This window comes from Eubalaena glacialis, chromosome 14 (assembly GCF_028564815.1).
Source record: "Eubalaena glacialis isolate mEubGla1 chromosome 14, mEubGla1.1.hap2.+ XY, whole genome shotgun sequence".
NCBI classification, from domain to species: Eukaryota; Metazoa; Chordata; class Mammalia; order Artiodactyla; family Balaenidae; genus Eubalaena; species Eubalaena glacialis.
Genome location: NC_083729.1, coordinates 64,154,111 through 64,173,827, shown reverse-complemented (window position 1 = coordinate 64,173,827; position 19,717 = coordinate 64,154,111). Strand labels below are relative to the sequence as shown.

At 39.7% G+C, this 19,717-nt stretch overlaps 1 protein-coding gene and 1 pseudogene across 3 annotated transcripts in view; one reads left to right on the top strand and one right to left on the bottom strand.

The window, feature by feature from the left end:
* Positions 1-1,405: 1,405 nt before the first annotated feature.
* Positions 1,406-11,337, bottom strand: LOC133104989 (RING finger protein 11-like; annotated as a pseudogene).
* Positions 11,338-16,661: 5,324 nt separating this feature from the next.
* The window catches only part of LOC133074654 (EKC/KEOPS complex subunit TPRKB-like), a 32,037-nt gene continuing 28,981 nt past the window's right edge, over positions 16,662-19,717 (top strand). For 2 of the 3 annotated variants that reach the window (XM_061168586.1, XM_061168584.1), the window contains exons 1-2: positions 16,662-16,822; positions 19,302-19,461. In XM_061168586.1, the coding sequence (XP_061024569.1) occupies positions 19,321-19,461 (141 nt within the window). In that variant the 5' untranslated portion in view covers positions 16,662-16,822; positions 19,302-19,320. The other variant, XM_061168585.1, reaches the window with a different exon arrangement.

The window sequence follows — 19,717 nt, the reverse complement described above, 5'->3', positions numbered from 1 at the left end:
TCAATAAATCAGAATTCTTAATATTTAAAATTTACCTTGACTTTTAATTCTCACCATGTTAACAACCAAAATAATTCGAAGAAACTCATAAGAAGGGGTAATGTTAAACCCCACTTTACTAGAGTTAGTTTCTGGACACATTAACTCATTTTTTTTATAGAAGAGGGACAGTGAATCTCAGTTTGCTTACAAGCTAGGAGATCACTTTGAATTCTGCATTTCTTAACTGCAAACAGATATAGCACTTGTAACAGGTTATAACTGGTTTTCAACTGGTTTTCAAGCACAGAGCCAGCCCCAACAGTAATAGTACACTATTTAAAAAGACCTAAGGCAATGAATTCCATTTCCAGTGGAAAGAAAGAATCGTATCGTATGGTCTTGGACAAACAATTCTGATGGTGTACTTAACAGTCACTTAGTAGTTCTTCCTTGCTTATAGAACTTTATGACTTTTTTGAGGAGTGAAGCATTCAGCTTGAGTGGATAAATCCTTGTTAGGCTAAGACAATCATTATCATATCCCTCTTTGCCATGAATTGTCTTATGAATGGTCATATCAATCTGTTTTGGCAAATGAGTAATTAGGGGAAGGCTGTTATTGTGCTTTTGAGAATGATATTTTTCTCTGAAAAAAGATAAATAAGCATTAGGAAAATGACCATTTGGGCTCTTTTTCTGCTTCCTCCTTGTTTTGTGAGAATATGATACTTGGTTTTACAGCAGCCATCTTGTGACCCTGAGATGATCATATGCCAATAATGACAAATGGTAGATTAGAAAGAACCAGCAAAGACAGAAAACAGCAACATCAATTGTAACAACAATCACAGCAAAAGAACAATGGGACCTTAATTTGTGGAGTTCCTATAAAGTAAAAAATAAGTGCTCTATGTTTATTCTAAAACAAAAAAAGAAGTATGCAAACCAGCTTAAAACTCCTTTTTTTGTGCCAGTGTTATAAAATGTAGCTTTTAATAAAACCTTGACCCAAATGCCAGCAACTTCAGAAAAGAAAATAATTTGGGTAGGGGAAGAAGAAAGTTATCTCACTTAGGAAAAACAACCACTATCTTTATCCTAATCTTCGACACACAATTTAAACATATATAGCTGCTGTAACACTTTACACAATTCCTATGTACTGGAGGAATAACAAGATCTAAATAACAGTTATATTTTTAAACACTGGGTGAAGGCTTTACATAAAAATACCATCCTACTTTTCCCCCTAAATTTCTAAAATATCACGTGCTTTTCCCCAACATCTGCAGCCGTTCAGGAATTTTTAGGAAACTTTCATGCATGATCTTAATTCCTAATCCCTGGCTCTTTGGGCTCAACGACAAAAGATCAAAACCACCAAAAATGATGGTTCACTTGAAGTCAGGTGAGAGACACTGGCTCAGTTAGTCTCATAGGACAAAAGCAGTGCTGCATCAACTGTCTCCATGCAGGAGGGGCACGTGAAGGATCTCATCAGCCAGTCATCTGTACAGCCCAGGTGATCTGCATACACAGCAGAAATCAAATTGGGTTCTCATAAACAAAGTGTGTCATACAGATCACACACTCCCGGATCTTTTTTTTTTAATACTTGTTTTATTTTATTTATTCATTTATTTATTTGGTTGCGCCGAGTTTTAATTGCAGTCGGTGGGCTCCTTAGTTGTGGCATGCAAACTCTTAGTTGTGGCATGCATGTGGGATCTAGTTCCCTGACCAGGGAACGAACCCGGGCCCCCTGCATTGGGAATGCGGAGTCTTTAGCCACTGCACCACCAGGGAAGTCCCCCGGATCCTTTTTTCTGATCCATTTCTTCCAGGGTCATAAACTCCTTCAGGCTGATGCTGTATGAGGCCTATTCTTTGAGCTATCCTAATTTGCTCCTCTCAGCTGAGGTGCTAGGCGAGTCTGGCTAGGTGTTGGATGAGAGACCAAAACTGGAACTTGATCCAGATATGGCAGCAGCAGCTCCTGATCCAGCTCCGTCCCCTTGCGAAAGCTAGCTCAGTTGGACTGAGACTTGTGAGGCAGGGAGATGTCATCCGAAGTGGGGGACTTAAGGCAGTTCCCTATCTTCCGAGGCTTGAGTGTGTGATCTGTGTGCTGTTTTGACAGTCTTCCAACCTCATTTTTTTTTTTAATTAATTAATTTATTTATTATTTTTATTTATTTTTGAATTTTTAAAATTTATTTTTTATACAGCAGGTTCTTTTTTTTTTAAATTAATTTATTTATTTCTGACTGTGTTGGGTCTTCGTTGCTGCACGCAGGCTTTCTCTAGTTGCGGCGAGCGGGGGCTACTCTTTATTGCAGTGCGTGGGCTTCTTATTGCAGTGGCTTACCTTGTTGTGGCGCACGGGCTCTAGACGCGCGGGCTTCAGTAGTTGTGGCACTCTGGCTCAGTAGTTGTGGCTCACCGGCCGTAGAATGCAGGCTCAGTAGTTGTGGTGCACAGGCTTAGTTGCTCCGTGGCATGTGGGATCTTCCCAGACCAGGGTTCGAACCCGTGTCCCCTGAATTGGCAGGCGGATTCTTAACCACTGCGCCACCAGGGAAGTCCCAGCAGGTTCTTATTAGTTATCTATTTTATACATATTAGTGTATATATGTCAACCCCAATCTCCCAATTCATCTCACCACCACTGACCCCCGCCCTGCCCCGCTTTCCCCCCTTGGTGTCCATACGTTTGTTCTCTACATCTGTGTCTCTATTTCTGCCTTGCAAACCGGTTCTTCTGTACCATATTTCTAGGCTCCACATATATGCATTAATATACAATATTTGTTTTTCTTTCTGACTTACTTCACTCTGTATGACAGTCTCTAGGTCCATCCACATCTGTACAAATGACCCAATTTCGTTCTTTTTTATCGCTGAGTAATATTCCATTGTATATCCGTACCACATCTTCTTTGTCCGTTCATCTGTCGATGGGCATTTAGGTTGCTTCCATGACCTAGCTATTGTGAATAGTGCTGCAATGAACATTGGGGTGCATATGTCTTTTTGAATTATGGTTTTCTCTGGGTATATGCCCAGTAGTGGGATTGCTGGGTCATATGGTAATTCTAGTTTTAGTTTTTAAGGAACATGCATACTGTTCTCCATAGTGGCTGTATCAGTTTACATTCCCACCAGCAGTGCAAGAGGGTTCCCTTTCCTCACACCCTCTCCAGCATTTGCTGTTTGTAGATTTTCGGATGATGCCCATTCTAAGCGGTGTGAGGTGATACCTCATTGTAGTTTTGATTTGTATTTCTTTAATAATTAGTGATGTTGAGCAGCTTTTCATGTGCCTCTTGGCCATCTGTATGTCTTCTTTGGAGAAATGTCTATTTAGGTCTTCTGCCCATTTTTTGATTGGGTTGTTTGTTTTTTTAATAGTGAGCTGCATGACCTATTTATATATTTTGGAGATTAATCCTTTGTCTGTTGATTCATTTGCAAATATTTTCTCCCATTCTGAGGGTTGTCTTTTCGTCTTGTTTATAGTTTCCTTTGCTGTGCCAAAGCTTTTAAATTTCATTAGGTCCCATTGGTTTATTTATTTAATTTTTTAAGGCTGCATTGTTCCTTTGCTTACTGATGAACATATACAAGTCAGAAGTTTTTGATATTATAAAACGTCAAAGTAATGAACATTCCTGTGTGAACATCTTTGAATATATATGCTTTGTCTCAGTTAACTTCACTCAGAATGGGACTTCTGCATCAAGGAGTTTATGCCCTTATGCTTTTTGTGGGTGTTGCTACACTGTACCAATGTATGGTTGTTCATGCAGGAAATACTTATTGAGCATCTGTTATGTTTAAGCACTGTGCTGGGTGCTAGCAAAAAGACTTGTGAAATTTTGTGAGTGAAGAGACTTGACCTGCCCTTTGTGAATTCTAGCAGTCCAGAGAGGGAATAGATAATCAAGAATCATACTCTGCATGTAGAATTACAACTCTGACAAGTGCCAAGGAGAGGGACATGGTACCATGAGAGCATATTTTAGGGAGGATTTGATCTCATCATGGAGATTAGAGAAGGTTTCTTTAGGGATGTTTCAGCTGATATCTGAAGGATGAGTAGGTATTAACCAGATAGGGACGTTGGGGAGAGATTTCTGAGCATAAGGAATAACAAAAGACCCTATAAGAGGAAAGCATGTGCTGTGTTGGAGGAACTGGCCAGGAAGGTGGGGCTGTTGGGGGAGCATGTCATTATAATGGAGCTGCAAGTGTGGGTAGGAGCTCGATCGTGCAGGCTTATGTTTAAGGTTTCAGACTTGAAGAGTAATAGAAAACCATTGAACTTTTTTTGTTGAAGGTGAGTGTGTGGAACATACCCAATTGCATTTTCAACCTATCGTTTTGCTACCGAGTGGAGAATACACTGCAGGGAGAAAGAGAGGAAGCGCGGAAACAAGTTAGGAGACTTGTGTAGAAATTGGGCATAATGGTGGCTTGGACCAGGGTATGGTGGTCATTTTGGTGGAAAGATGTGGACAGATTCTAGAGGTATGTAGGCAGTATCATTGTCAGCACTGGTGGTGGGTTGAGGATGAGGGTGAGGGAGAAATAGCTGTCAGTGATGGTGATTCCTAAGTTTCTGGCTCCTATGGTTGGTTAGATAGGGTTTTTTAGATATGATGTTAATATTTGTCCTAATTTGTCTTTTGTTATTTGTTGGTTCTTGATGAATACTCTGTCATATTAAGTCTCCTGTTTTTAGTGTACAAAGCATTTTGACCGAAACTGACTGTTGTATGTTATCAGATAACTTTTTAACATCTGCCAGTTTGGTCCTGTATTTTATTCTCTTTCATTTATTAATTAAATTGTTGTATTAATGTAAATAATTATATTAATAGATTTTCTAAAGTTGTGTTATCCTTGCATCATTGGAATAAAGCCTTTTTGTAGTCATGGTATATATCATTCTTTAATAATTATTGATTAGATATGCTGATATTTTCATAGGATTTTTATATCTATATTTGTAAAGCGAAATTGGACCTTTTTTGCAAAAACTTGATTTTCTTTTCTTTTTATTTACAAATGACTCGAATTTTGTTGTTTTGTAGATATTTGATGTAGAAGGCATGTGGCCAGATGATGCAATTGAATGTAAGTATAGGGGTTGTCACTACTTTTCCCTTTTTATAAAATTTAAAGGTAGAAGTGTAGGGGAATTTCTCACATTTTGGAAAAAGAGAAAAGTTTGTACTTCATTTGTTCTGACATAAGATAACCTTTTACCAAAAGTTTATAAAGGGATGTATCTGGAAATAGCGAGATATAACAGCCTGAATAATTAGTCAGTGGATTTCAGCATTTGTTTTTCTTTTTTAAATTTATTTAATTAATTTAATTTTGGCTGCGTTGAGTCTTCGTTGCTGTGCGGGCTTTCTCTAGTTGCGGCGAGCGGGGGCTACTCTTTGTTGCGGTACGCGGGCCTCTCATTGCGGTGGCTTCTCATTGCGGAGCACGGGCTCTAGGCACGCAGGCTTCAGTAGTTGTGGCACGCGGGCTTCAGCCGTTGTGGCGCATGGGCTTAGTTGCTCCGCGGCATGTGGGATCATCCCGGACCAGGGCTCGAACCCCTTTCCCCTGCATTGGCAGGCGGATTGTTAACCACTTCGCCACCAGGGAAGTCCCTGGATTTCAGCTTTGATCTGCTTTCTCTGGGAAAGATTTGCTTTCTGTACAGTTATTTCTAACAGTTCATCCGCTCCTCAGTATTCAATAGGAGCCGTGGACATTGCTTAGAAAGACAAAACTACATTGAAGACCTTCGGAATGGTCCCATCAGAAAGTAAGTTGCATTTTATGTGTGATATTTGTGGTTAGGAAGATCTATTTTTATGTCATTTAAGTTGCACATATCCCTTCTTCTTGTAGCTTGTTTACTTGCTTGAGGAAACCTAAATAAATAGAAATGGGGGGAGGATGGAATTGTTATTTTCACGGACCTATATATAGTCACTAAATTGGCTACTGAATTTGCAGACCAGTAATATTTTGTGGAAACATTCTGTTTGAAGAATCGGGATTCCAGTGTATCCAGAACAAGTGGTTTTGAAGACTCAGCGCATATGATGGAACCAGTTCACACAGCTAATAAGTCTGTTAACCAAAGGACCTAAGTATAACCTACATCAGACCCCAGGTTACCCAACATCTCGGCATTTCCATACCCAGACCCAAGATTTGCAGCAATCAGAAAGGTATCTCTGCTTTCCCTTTTTCTAGCATTGAAATAGAAATTAATATTATAAATAAGTGCAAACACATTATAATGTGAAGAATTGGTGTTTTCTTGCTGATCAGTGTCAACCAGGAGGTATTGTTTGTTCCATATTTTGCATTTAGGGCTGGAAAATCAAGTATAGGAGGGGGAATAGGTGATTTTTCAGAGGCAGTTGGGAAGAGGACTTAGGAATTTTCATTGATTCTTAAACTTAGTTTAAGCCAATAATTTGATGTGAGTGTCAGAAAGGATCTTACATTCTTAGGCTGCATTAATAGTGGTATAGTTTTCAGAATAAAGAAGGTTGCTTTATTTAAAGAGTAAATACAAATTATAGGGAAAATGGTAAAATTCCAGTAGAGAAACTTGCAAAGGGGTTGAACACATAAATCACAAACACACTTTTACTCGGGAAACAGGAAAAACCTCAGTACAATTAAAAGAACAACAGTTTTTGCTATTTTGCTATTAATTTAGCAAGTTCTTGACAAGGCAGTCCAGTGTATTGATTGTCAGGCTGGACCTGGGTTTGCATCCTGGCTCTGCTGTTCACCCTGTATGTGATGTTGAGTAAGATCTCTAAATTCCTATTTTCTTATCAGTTACATGGAAATTTTAACAATATTATAAATAAAATTTTAATAACATATACCTTGGGATTGTTGTTGATTATTACATGAGTTAATAAAGTACTTTAGCACATTGTAAACTTTCAGTTTTCAGAAAGATGTTTTGGCATTTTTAGCAGATGTAAACATTTCAAAAAGGTGTTGCTTGTGTTGCCAGGGGCACTGAAAAATGGTATAGCCCTTTTGAAACATAACTGTAATAGCCATAAAAATGTTCATACCTGGTAATTCCACCATGAGGTTACAGAAATACTTAAAAATATGGAAAAATGTACATGCATTTAATCATTCAGCACATTTCTCAAACTCCCTACTATGTATCGGACTCTGGACTAGGTGCTTAGGATACAGTTGTATATGTTCTGGGATGTTAATCCCAGCATTATTTACAGTAGTGGAAAAATTGGTAGCAGCTTGCATTTCTAATGATGAAGAATAGCTAAGTAAATTATTATATCCGTACTATGATATTTTATAAAGCCATTGAAAGTGATAGCTTAGTTATGATAAGTGAAAATAATAGGTTATGATTCAGCCGTCAAAAAAAGATGTTGGGGGAAAAAGACCAAAAGTAAATATTAACCAGTTTACTTAGATTAAGTGGGATTGAGGGGTTTTTGGGGGTGTTTACTTTTCTCAGATTTCCAAATTTTCTTTTGTATGATTATATTAGATTTACTGATGTTGCTTTTGAAACAATTAAATTTTAATTTTCCAAATTTGCTGCATGTGCCATGGTTAGAATTTCTACATTTTATAATTAATTTATGTATGTATTTACTTTTAAAGTGAAAGTAGGTTCCCGGTTTCAAAAATAAATAGCTTATTCTGTTTCATATCAACCCTGCCACACTTGGAGAGAATGTATCTGATTAGAATAGTATGGGCATTTATCTCTATAGGGAAAGGTGGAGAGGCTTCTGGGAACCTACAGTGTGCCAAGGCATTGTGGTGGGTAATTGAAGTATATTATCTTAATTTACCTTCAAAACAATCCATGAAGATGGAAGGTATTATTAGCTCCATTTTATAAAGAACTACGAAATCCAAAGATTAAGGAATTTTATCTGCTAAAATCATACAGGTAGAAAACAGTAGAACCAGAGTATCTATGTATAATTTTATAAAGCTTATTATATATATTTATTAAAACTAATAATGGTGTATTACTTTTGTTTTGTTTAAGAAAATTTTCACAGAATCAGAACATTTACCAGAGAGGCCATATTCCTCCTCCTGGTCTCCACGGAGAGGACTGTTTACAAAGGAGGTACTCTTGGACTGTAAAGCCAAATGCCAGTCAAGCAGCGCAGAACAGAAGGTGGTATCCTGGCAGTTACTACAGACTACCCTATCCGACCTACTATAGATGGACCAAGTGACACAAGCCTACCCTGGAAATCTATCTGGAGACAGAACAGGACTGAAGACAGCCAGAGTGACTGTTTATAAGATCAGGTCAAATGAGGTTTATAATCTATTTTAGTGCTCCCTTATGTGTTCGAGCTTAAGGAAAAATTATATTGATACTTAGCTCCGCTGATAAATTTGCAGTATTTACAACAGTGAAGGAAATAATCTGTCATTCCAGTCTAAAATTTTTTTAAAGGAGGATGACATTTTAGAACTGATAAAAAGTAATAAAGAACATCCCTTGTAAATTATTTTTAAAAATTCTATCTTCCTTTTCTGGTGTATTTCCTTCTGACTAGACTTGTAATGTTAGTGTGTGTGTGTGTGTGTGTGTGTATGTATGTGTGTGTAGAAAATTTTTAGTGTTTTTGTCATGTTCTGTTATTACCCAATCATCAGGGTATCTTCCCCCCCCACCCCAAACTGTTCAAGATTTCTATTAAAATCTACCTAGGAGACAATCTCTTTAGAACCTAATCACTATTTGTAATTAGTTGTAGTATTTTTGTGATTAGACATTTCTTTCTTTTGGCAGTCTATTGTTGGATTTGACCAATTTCCTTTCACTGAATTGTCAGATACACCATCTAACACTGGATAAACTTTTAGGGATTGATTGTCAATTGAGCAGGAGAGACCAATTGATAAACGTAAATGCTAAATGCTGGGTAATTTACCTGACAGGGTAATTGTTATCAACTGGGTGGAGCTACTCAGAAAACTTGAAAGCTCTTATAGACTATAAATGTTGCTTGATGAACAGAATAGGGTGCGACATTTAAAGCCTGGAATATCTGGGGAGACTTGCGTGGCTCCTTGTGTTGTTGCTTCCTTGTTGAACGTAACCTGCTGCAGTCTTTCTCCACATGCTTCTCACAGTGGAATGGTGCCTTGACCTTGACTTTTTCTAAGTTGCCCCTTCTGCTAGTTTACCTCTGGAACACACAGCTGGATCATGTGGGAGGTGTTAATTATTTTTAGTTGTAGAGGAAGCCAGAAACCTTTGTTTGCTCAAGAAAGGGTCTAACTGTCATGACATCATAAGCCTTGGTAAATATTTGATGAATACTTGGGCAAATTGGCTTCATTTTTTAAGTCTCTGATTTTGAAGTGTTGTATCATGGAAAGTCTGATACTGCATATGATAGTTGTTTTCTCTGTTCTGTGTTATAAATGAACATCATGTGGAACCTGACCCTAAGGAAGTGCTGTAACTCAGCTACTCCCTGGTCTGTGTCTGATGAGCTCAGTCAGGTTGCTACCTTTCATCTAGGTGGTGGCTCAGAAAGTTTCTTCCTGCCCGCCACATTTAACAGAGATACAAGAGTTCTTCTTGCCAGAAGGCTGCTCTGTGGAATTGTTCCTTCGCATACATCGTGAATTCTCCCTTGGAAAGATACTGGAGCAGCAAGACAACTGGTGAGGCAAAAAAAGAACCACCAGGGACAGTCATGGGAGTCCAGCTAATCTAATAGTTTTAAGGAGTTCCTTGGCAAGCAGTTTCTGAGGAGGACATTGCCAGCAGAAGTGTCATCTTAAGCACTGCCACCTTTGAAAACCTTCTTTGATCGTGTTGTCCTCTCTGTCCCCATCCCATTTCATTTATCAACAGCTTATTGAAAACCAGTCTCCTTTTGCTATCTCGTGTCTCATTTATTCTTCAACACACTGTGTTTCCGGCTTCTGCTCACATCACACCACTGAAAGCCCTCTGGCTAAAGGGACGAGCAACCTTTTATAAAGGTCTTTAGTGGTCTGTTTAAGCTTTTAAATTTTTTATTTTTATTAAAAAAACACAGGTAAGTATTGGGTTGGCCAAAAAGTTCGTTGGGTTTTTCTGCAGCATGTTACGGAAAACCCAAACGAACTTTTTGGCCAACCCAATAGTTTAAAATTCAAATAGTTCTACCGAGATTTCTACGAAAAAGAGTAGTCTTCCCATCAGCACCCCTGCCCTATCCCCTGATTGTCACTCCCCAAGGGCAATCACTTTAAGTATTTTTGCATTATTTTCTACCCAAAGGCAACCACTTTAAGAATTTTAGCATTATTTTCTAATATTTGCCTCCATATTTAAATACTAGGCTTATATTACCACGTCTTGATTTTTCAGTTTCTGATACTATCTATTGACTTCCTACTGTGGAAGATGAGAATTTAGCTCTTTCACATCATCTGTCCACATACACACTTCTGTTCCCCTCATCTTTTCAGGATAGTTATTTCCCAACTTTTGGTTAAATCAGTATTCTAAGTTTATGTTATTTGCTAGGTAAGTATCATTCACCTCTGAACCATCGTGTACGAGTATGTCTCCATTCTTACACCATTTTGTCCCCTTCATTTTTGTTTGCGTCTTTTCCTATGAACCTATCACTAATTCATCCTCCAAATCTCTAACACCACTGTAACATTTCTCAGTGTGGATAGGGTAAACACATCAGATTCTTTTTTGTTTGAAATCTTTCCTGGATTGATTGGACTTGTTCTTGACCTGTTCTAGGTTGGGCACTGTTTTTAGTTTGCCAGGGCTGCGATAAAAAAGTACCACAGACTGGGCGGCTTAAACAACAGATGTTTATTTTCTCACAGTACTGGAGGCCAGAAGTCCAAGATCAAGGTGTTGGCAGGGCTGGTTTCCTCTGAGGCCTCTCTCCTAGACTTGTAAATCTTCTCCCTTGGTCTTCACATGGTCTTCCCTCTGTGTCTACGTCCAGATTTCCTTTTCTTATAAGGATACCAGTCATATTGGATTAGTGCCCACCCTAATGACCTCATTTAAACTTACCTCTTTAAAGATGCCATCTCCAAGTACAGTCACATTCTGAAGTCCAGGTGGTTAGGACAACTTCAACATACAACTTTTGCGGGAGCGCAGCTCAACACATGACAGGCACGTTGGTTGTTCTCTACACCTGGGGCATAGCTCTTGCCCTGAGATTTCTCTTTGCCTTCACCCTGGTCCTTTCTTATGCCCCTCTTCTGTTTCCTGGATCCACAGCTGCTGCGTTCATGGTTTACTTCCCTGTTTGGTGGAGCATATCCTTCCATGGTTTCCCAAGGATTAATGGGATGTAAATTTTTTGAGGCTTTTGCATGTCTGAAATGGGTTTATTTTATTCTTCCACTGCATTGATAGTTTGATAGACTGTACAATTGTAGGTAAGCACTTTAAAATGCATTTATTCATTGTTTTCCATAGTTCATTGTTGCTGTTTGAAGCCTTGTGCTATTCTGATTCCAGAACTTTTATTTGTGACCTGTAATTTTTCTTTCTGCAAGCTTTAGGATCTTTGTTTCAGGTGTCCTGAAAGTTCATGATATGACTTAGTGTGGGTATTTTTTAAATTCATAATGCTAGATACTAAGTGAGGTCTTCCCATCTAGCAGGCTATGTGCATCAGTTCTGGGAAATTTTCTTTTCACTTTATCTTCTCTATTTTCTTTTTGGGGAACTTGTATTAGTTGACGATTGGATTTTCTGAAATGTACCTCTAAGTTAATTATATTTTTTCTTTTATTTTCCATTTTTAATCTTTCCTTTCTTCCTTTCTTTAAATCACAAGAATTTTCTCAGCTTTATTTCCCCCCTTCTGTTGATTGTTCAGGTTTTCTGCTACATATTATATACATATTTTTTCTGCTATATATATATTTTTAAATATATTTATTTATTTATTTTTGGCTGCATTGGATCTTTGTTGCTGCACACGGGCTTTCTCTAGTTGTGGGGAGCGGGGGCTCCTCTTTGTTGCAGTGCACGGGCTTGTCATTGTGGTGGCTTCTCTTGTTGCCGAGCACGGGCTCTAGGGTGCGCAGGCTTCAGTAGTTGCAGCATGTGGGCTCAGTAGTTGTCGCTCGTGGGCTCAGTAGTTGTGGCTCGTGGGCTCTAGAGTGCAGGCTCAGTAGTTGTGGTGAACGGGCTTAGTTGCTTCGCGGCATGTGGGATCTTCCCGGACCAGAGCTCGAACCCGTGTCTCCTGCATTGGCAGGTGGATTCTTAACCACGGTGCCACCAGGGAAGCCCCCTGCTATATGTTTTTAATCTCCAAGAGCTAGCTCTTCCTTTCTGAATGGTTTTTTTCCCAGGCACTTCATTCTTTTATTTTTTTAAATGAATGCATTATCTTTTCTCTCTCTAAAGTTATCAATTTTTAAGTTTCTTCTGTTCCCTGTGTCAGCTGTTTTTGTTTTTTGTTTTTTCCTGTTTGTTGATGCCTTTCTCTCCCATTAGATGTGATCTTGAAATATCTGGTGATCTTTGCCTGTCATTTAGTACTTAAGATTGAGGCACTCAGAGCTGATGGAAGTGTATGGTAGACTTGTAATAAGGTGGTCAGTCACCTTGACTTTTTTGTTTAGCTTCCCCTTGCTGCACACGATTAGGTTTTATTTTTCTCCATTCTGAGAGTTAATATCTTTGAAATTTTTATTGCGCTCTCTCTCTCTCTCTCTCTCTCTCTGTCTACCATTCATCATCCCTCCCATTCTCTTGTGAGTTCTTAATCTTTAGGAGTCTTATCTTCTTGGTAGGGTTTGAGTAAAGAGTAGAGATATAGGCATGAGTTCAATCTAGCCAGTGTAATGAGACTTTGCCACTTAAATTGGTTTTGGGTTTAACCTCAGTCTGGTAAGCTTGATTTTTATGTATCATGTCCCAGAAGTGTAGGCCATTCAGTGCCCTAAGTCATGATTTGGACCCACAAAATCAACTACAAACACTCCCGCTATGGAGGTAGGCCCTATCTAGATCCTGTCTGAACCACCTTTCTAATGTAATTCTAACAACTGCCCCAGAATTATGTCCTAAAACAAGCTCATTAATGTTATTCCCCTCTTGGAAATCTTTAATGGCTTACGGCCTTCAGAATCCATTTCCAACTCCTTGTCAGAACCCTGTGTCATCTGACTCCCAGCTGACTTTTCAAAGCCTCTGCTGTGTTCCACTCCATTCTTCAGTGTGCCAGCCGTTTCTTGACCACAATATTATACATGTTTATGCCACGGTATCTTTGTCTTTCAGGTTGTTCCCTTGGCTATAATGGCTCTCCTATAGCCTCTGTGAACAAATCATTCTTGAAGTCCCCTCTCCTCAGTAAAGCCTTCTCTCCCAACCCTACCCCCCTACTGAATTACTCCTTTTTCTACAAGGTACCTTGTATCACTATTTAGCATTTATTTCATTTATATCTCCTGTTATGTGAAACATAGGTTCTAAGAATGGTCTCAGGTTCCCTCAACCTCCTCCTCCTCCCTGAAGGTGCCATCTGCCACCTGGACCACACTCCCCTGTTTTGCCTTTGCCAGCAAACCTAATTAGCACTCTCTAAGCTGACTAGAGCCCAACTTAAACTCTGGGCCTCCATACCAAGCCCTCTCCATTCTCAGCCATCCCTCCATGTTTGTTAGAGTTGGAGGAAATGCTACATATCAGGCCACAACTCGCAATGAGAAGCACGCACACTGCAACAAAAAGTAGCACCTGCTCGCCACAACTAGAGAAAGCCTGTGTGCAGCAATGAAGACCCAATGCAGCCAAAAATAAATAAATAAATAAATTTAAAAATAATAAAATTCATAAATTTATTATTTGTTAATAAATCTGGCAGTCATGGCTGTTAATTTTTCAACCACGCATATGAGACCAAGAAGTACCAGAGCTCTTCCACTGACTTGACATTGAGATCCTACAAATATTTATACCTTTTAGGAATACAGAGACGTCAAGTAACAGTTTATCAAGAAGTACAGGTTTCGGGGCTTCCCTGGTGGCGCAGTGGTTGAGAGTCTGTCTGCCAATGCAGGGGACACGGGTTCGAGCCCTGGTCTGGGAGGATCCCACATGCCGCGGAGCAGCTAGGCCCGTGAGCCACAATTACTGAGCCTGCGCGTCTGGAGCCTGTGCTCCGCAACAAGAGAGGCCGCGACAGTGAGAGGCCCGCGCACCGCGATGAAGAGTGACCCCCACTTGCCGAAACTAGAGAAAGCCCTCGCACAGAAATGAAGACCCAACACAGCCAAAAATAAAAAATATATATATTAAAACAAAAAGTAGTACATGTTTCATTTGGGGGGTTATTTTCACATGACACAGGAATGGTTCCAGTTGCTCACATTCTTACTTATATTGTCAGTTTTTTCATTTCTTTGAGCTGTTCTAATACAGATGTAGTGTTGTCTCATGATTTTTAAAACAGCTTTAGAGAGATAATTGACATATGATACACTGTACAACTGTTAAAGTGAACAGGTTGATAAATTTGACATGTATACATCCATGAGACCATTACCACAATTAAGATAGAACACATCTATTGATATTACCCCAAAGTTTCCTAGTGCCCCTTTGTAATTCGCCTTTTCCACCCCAGGCCCCCTACCCAAGCCACCGGTGATTTGCTTTGTCACTATAAATTAGTTTTATATAAATGGAGTCATACAGTATACACTATTTTTATGTCTGGCTTTTTTCTTTCAGCATGACTATTTTGAGATTTATCCATGTTATTTTATGTAGCAATAGTTGATTTCCTTTTTACTGCCAAGTTGTATTCCATTGTATGGATATACAGTTTGTCCATTCACTTGATGAACACTTGGGTTGTTTCCAGCTTTTGGTGGTCACAGACAAGTCACTGAACTGGGACAACTTTTTTTCTCTATGTCTATTTTTTAATTGACTTTACTGAGGCATAATTTTATAAAATGTACTCTTTAAAAGTACATAATTTGATGAATTTTGACAAATTCATACTCCCTTTTAACTAACACCACATTCAAGATATAGAACATTGGCTTCACTGCAAAGGTTCCCTTGGGGGTTCTTTTCAGTCAGTGTCTCCCACTTACCCATTCCTAGCAACCACTAATTTGCTTTCAGTCACTCTAGAATAAATTTGCAATTCCTATAGTTTTATAGAAATGGAATCATACAGTAACATAATTTTAGTTTCTTGCTTTCTTGCTGAGCATGTTTTTAGATTCATCCATGTTGCAAGTATTGTTGCAAGTATGTTCATTCCTTTTATTACGAAATAGTATTTCATGACATCAATTTACCACAATTTGTTTATCCATTGATGTGTTGTTGGGCATTGGGTTGTTTCCAGTTTGGGGCTATTATGAGTCAAGTTGCTATGAACATTCTCGTTCAAGCCTTTGTGTGGACACGTTTTCACTTCTGGGTAAATACCAAGGAGTGAAACTGCTGGGTATGGTAAGAATACATTTAATTTTTTAAGAAACTGCCAAACTCTTTTCCAAAGTGGTTATACTATTTTATACTCAGACTAGCAACGTGTGAGGGTTCCAGTTCTGCATGTCTGACAACACTTGGTATTTAAAAATTGTAAGGTCTTTTAAATTTTAGTCATCTTACGGGTATGTAGTAGTATCTCATTATGTTTTTAATTTGTATTTCCCTGATGACTAATGATGTTGAGCATTTTTTCAAGTTTTTATTGGCCTTTCAAATATCTTTTGTGAAGTCTGTTCAAAAATGTCTCCTATTCTTAATTAGGTTGTCTCATAATTTTTGAGTTGGAATTCTTTACATAATCTGGATACCAGTCTTCTGTCAGAACAGTTTTTTTTTCCATATATATTCCCACTGTGCTCAAGCCACAAGGTTCTTTGCTCTTTCTTAAATAGGCTAAGGCCACATCTGTCTCAGCCTTTGAACACCCTTTGTTGCCTGGAATGCTGCTCTTCAAATACACACAGAACTTGCTTCCAGACCTCCTCCAGTCACTGTTCAAATGGCCCTTTTTGGAGAGATCTTTCTTAACCATCCTATTTAAAATAGTAATACCCACGGCCTGACATTACCCCGTTTCCTCTGGTTTTTTCTCCATAGCATATATCCACCCTATTTGTTATTTACCTGTCTTTTTGTTTAAAGAAAAGTATTGACCAACATGAGCCCCAAGCATAAAAAACATGGAAAATAATTCTCTACAGCCTGTTCAGCGGATTACCTCCTCTTTTGGAGGCTGATGCACTTAAGGATGACAAGTCAAATTTGTGAGCCTGCTGGATGAAGAGGTTGATTCCATTAACGTACTGTCACCTCTCTCTGAAGTACCTCAGGTAGGTCGCCGACTGCGTTCGGCTCCAGGAGATCCTTCCCCCAGTGAGCGTACCCAGAACAAGAAGCAAACTGAATCCCGCCTGCCTCGAAAAAGAACTGTTGAATCTCGAGCAGCGGAGACGTACGTAGAGCTCATTGGAGCCAATACTTTTCTTTGCACGGGAAGAAACTGAGGACCTCTCGCCCAAGGCCAAGGTGCTTAAGGACCGGGAGAAGACCCACACCCATCCCTCAGCTTCCGGCCCCGCCCGAGGAGTCTCCCCTCCTCCCTCGCCGGAAGTGGCGGACGGAGCCCCGGCTCTCCTTCGCGTCCGCTGATGCGATTCAAGCCGGGGAAGAAGGGTGTGCCGGGAGGGCGGAGAAGGGGCGCAGCTGAGGGCGATCTTCCGGAAGTTCAGGGCTTTGTTTCCGTGGGGAAGATCTTACGAGACGAACAGGGGCGCGACGGTGAGTCCTCGCCGAGCAAGAGCTGGCCGGGCGGGAACGGAAGACGCAGTCCCGGCACCCATTTTCTAGACAACGGTTGTGATTCTCGGCGTCCTCGTTTATCGAGCGCCTCCCGAGTCCCGGCCCTGAGATGCAGCCCGGCAATGATCGGCTTAGTCTCTCCCTGATGTATCAGCTGACGATACATCATCCTGATAAGGCCGCGACTCACCAAAATTGTGACAGAGGAGCTCGTGGAATAGGGAGCTAGTCCTGGGTTCTGGGCGCGCTGGTAAATGGACTCTTACCGGCGAGTTGAAGGGAGGGAGGATTGCATCAGGGGAACTGCCTGTCCTAGAGGGCGCGCGGGGGCGGGAGCTTGGTGACTTGAAGCTGAGAAGTCAAGTGCGGCGGTGGCGGAATGAGCGCGATCAGGGGAGGGGTGCGCTAGGAAGCCGAAGAGGGAGGAAGGGCCCAGATCATAGAGTTTGGAACGCCCGTGGGTGGAGGTTGGATGATAGGAGGGCAGGAATTGTGAGGTGACCACTTCTAGGAGGTCACAGATGTAGATGAGAGATGGTGGCCTACGGTGGTGGCAGGGGTATAGGAGAGAATTGGAGCTGTCAAGATGATATTTAAAAATTGACAAGACTTTTGGATTAGATATGGGATTTGAGTGAGAGGTTAGTATCCAATGATGATTCGAAGTTTCTGACCTGAGTGAATTATATAAAACAAAACAAACCATTTTGTCGTTTGCTAGGGGGCCTTTTTCCCCTAGTGTAAAAACAAAAACCACAAAAATTTTTTTCCTCCCTGGTTATATGTACTCATTATATTTTGTGTGCACACTGCAGAAAATTCAGAAGATACACACAAAAATATTTTTTATAGAAAACAATAAAAATTACCTGCAATTCTACTATCCAAGATGGCCGTATTTTGGTGTGCTTCCTTTATGTTTTTGCTTTCTGAGTGCATCTTTTTGTATAATTGGGTATACATTCTGTCTGCATCTTTTTTTTCCATTGGACGTTATCATGATAATAAAGGTTGAACTGCTGTGTGCTAGGACATTATTCACAAATTTTATTCTTTCCTGTTTGTAACAGAAAAGATCAGATGTAATTCCAGCAAGTCAAGGATAACTTTTTGTTGTATTTTTCTTTCAATATTTTTTCTTTTTGTGTATCTTTTAAAAAACCCACAATTTATGTCACATTTTGTGTTTTGTTTTCCAATCAGATGTGAAGTACTTAATGTTATTTATTGCTATATTTACACATCCTTAACTACTCTTCAAGACTAGTTTTTAGTGGTTGTTTAGTAAAAACCAATCCCCTGTTACTAGTTAGGTAGGTTTTCAACTTTTTACTCTTAGGATGATGAGAAGGACATCTTATTACATAAATCTTCAGATTGCCAATTTATTCCATAAGAAAAATGCTAGCAATGGAACCACCTAGGTAAAAGGATAAAATGAACCTATAAAATTGCCTCACCCAAATATCTCATTGGGACTTTAATTGAAATTGTTTTAAAGATCAGATTTTTGCAGTGCTTAGTTTTTCCATTTCAAAGATAGATTATGTCTTTCCAGTTATTTTTTTTTTTAAATAAATAAATTTATTTATTTATTTATTTATTTTTGGCCGTATTGGGTCTTCGCTTCTGTGCGAGGGCTTTCTCCAGTTTGGCAAGCGGGGGCCACTCTTCATCGCGGTGCGCGGGCCTCTCACTGTCGCGGCCTCTCTTGTTGCGGAGCACAGCTCCAGACACGCAGGCTCAGTAGTTGTGGCTCACGGGCCCAGTTGCTCCGCAGCATGTGGGATCCTCCCAGACCAGGGCTCGAACCCGTGTCCCCTGCATCGGCAGGCAGACTCTCAACCACTGAGCCACCAGGGAAGCCCCAGTTATTTGTCTTTTATGTCCTTTTGTTGTTAAATTTACGTCTATAAAGGGTCAGTATTATTATTTAAGAATTGTACCCTCTTGGCTGAATTACCATGTGTGAAATGAATATCTTTGAGTTGTGTCATACTTTCTTCTATAAGATTATTTTCTTTATATTTGTGTCTAGGTTCTGCTAAAATATAAATAAATGGTGAGATCAGAAAGCTAAAAAGACCAAGTTAGAGTGAGGTTTCCTTAATGCTATAAGTAACCTGTGGTCTAAAAAATTTTTGGTTTTCTGCTCCTAGTTGTCTGTTGGGAAGCTGCCCTTCTTGCATCAGAGCCTGCCTTATCTGCACAGCCAGGGGGCCAGGTGTCCACCTTGATCCTTTCCCAGGAATGGCAAAGAAAGCTAGAAACAGCTTGAGCAGGGTTAGGAAGACAGTGTCTCATGAGAATGCCAAATGTTTTGGGGTGGATTTTTCTAGTTTAACAGTTCTACATCTTATTATTAAAGTTACTTTAATATATTTAATTGTTAGTAAGGATATTTGTTTGTTAGTGACTTACAGTTGTTAACTTTTGGTCTTTTGGTCTTGTGCAATAGAATCCTGCTTATCGATGAAATGCAGTTAACACATCAGCTGAACCTATTTCCCGAATACAGTGTGACCCTTCTGTTATTTAAAGATGTAAAAAATGCTGGAGACTTGAGAAAAAAGGCCATGGAAGGTGCCGTTGATGGCTCATTAATAAATCCTACAGTGGTAAGTACTCGTGGGAATGAGTGAACTATATGGGGAGTTTAAGAATATGATGATTTTTCATGACATTATAGGTTAGCCTAAAATTGTTATCTTCAGGTAAAAAGTTCTTGTCCAAGCTGTAGAGTGGAATCAGATTTGGCCAGCCTTGAATTTAACAGTGAATAGAAGCTAAAGTGCCAGGGCCTGCCCTTGGAGATGTGAAAGGTGGTCTAGCTCTGATGTGATGGCAGATGCCTGGATCTCCATCTTCTCTTCT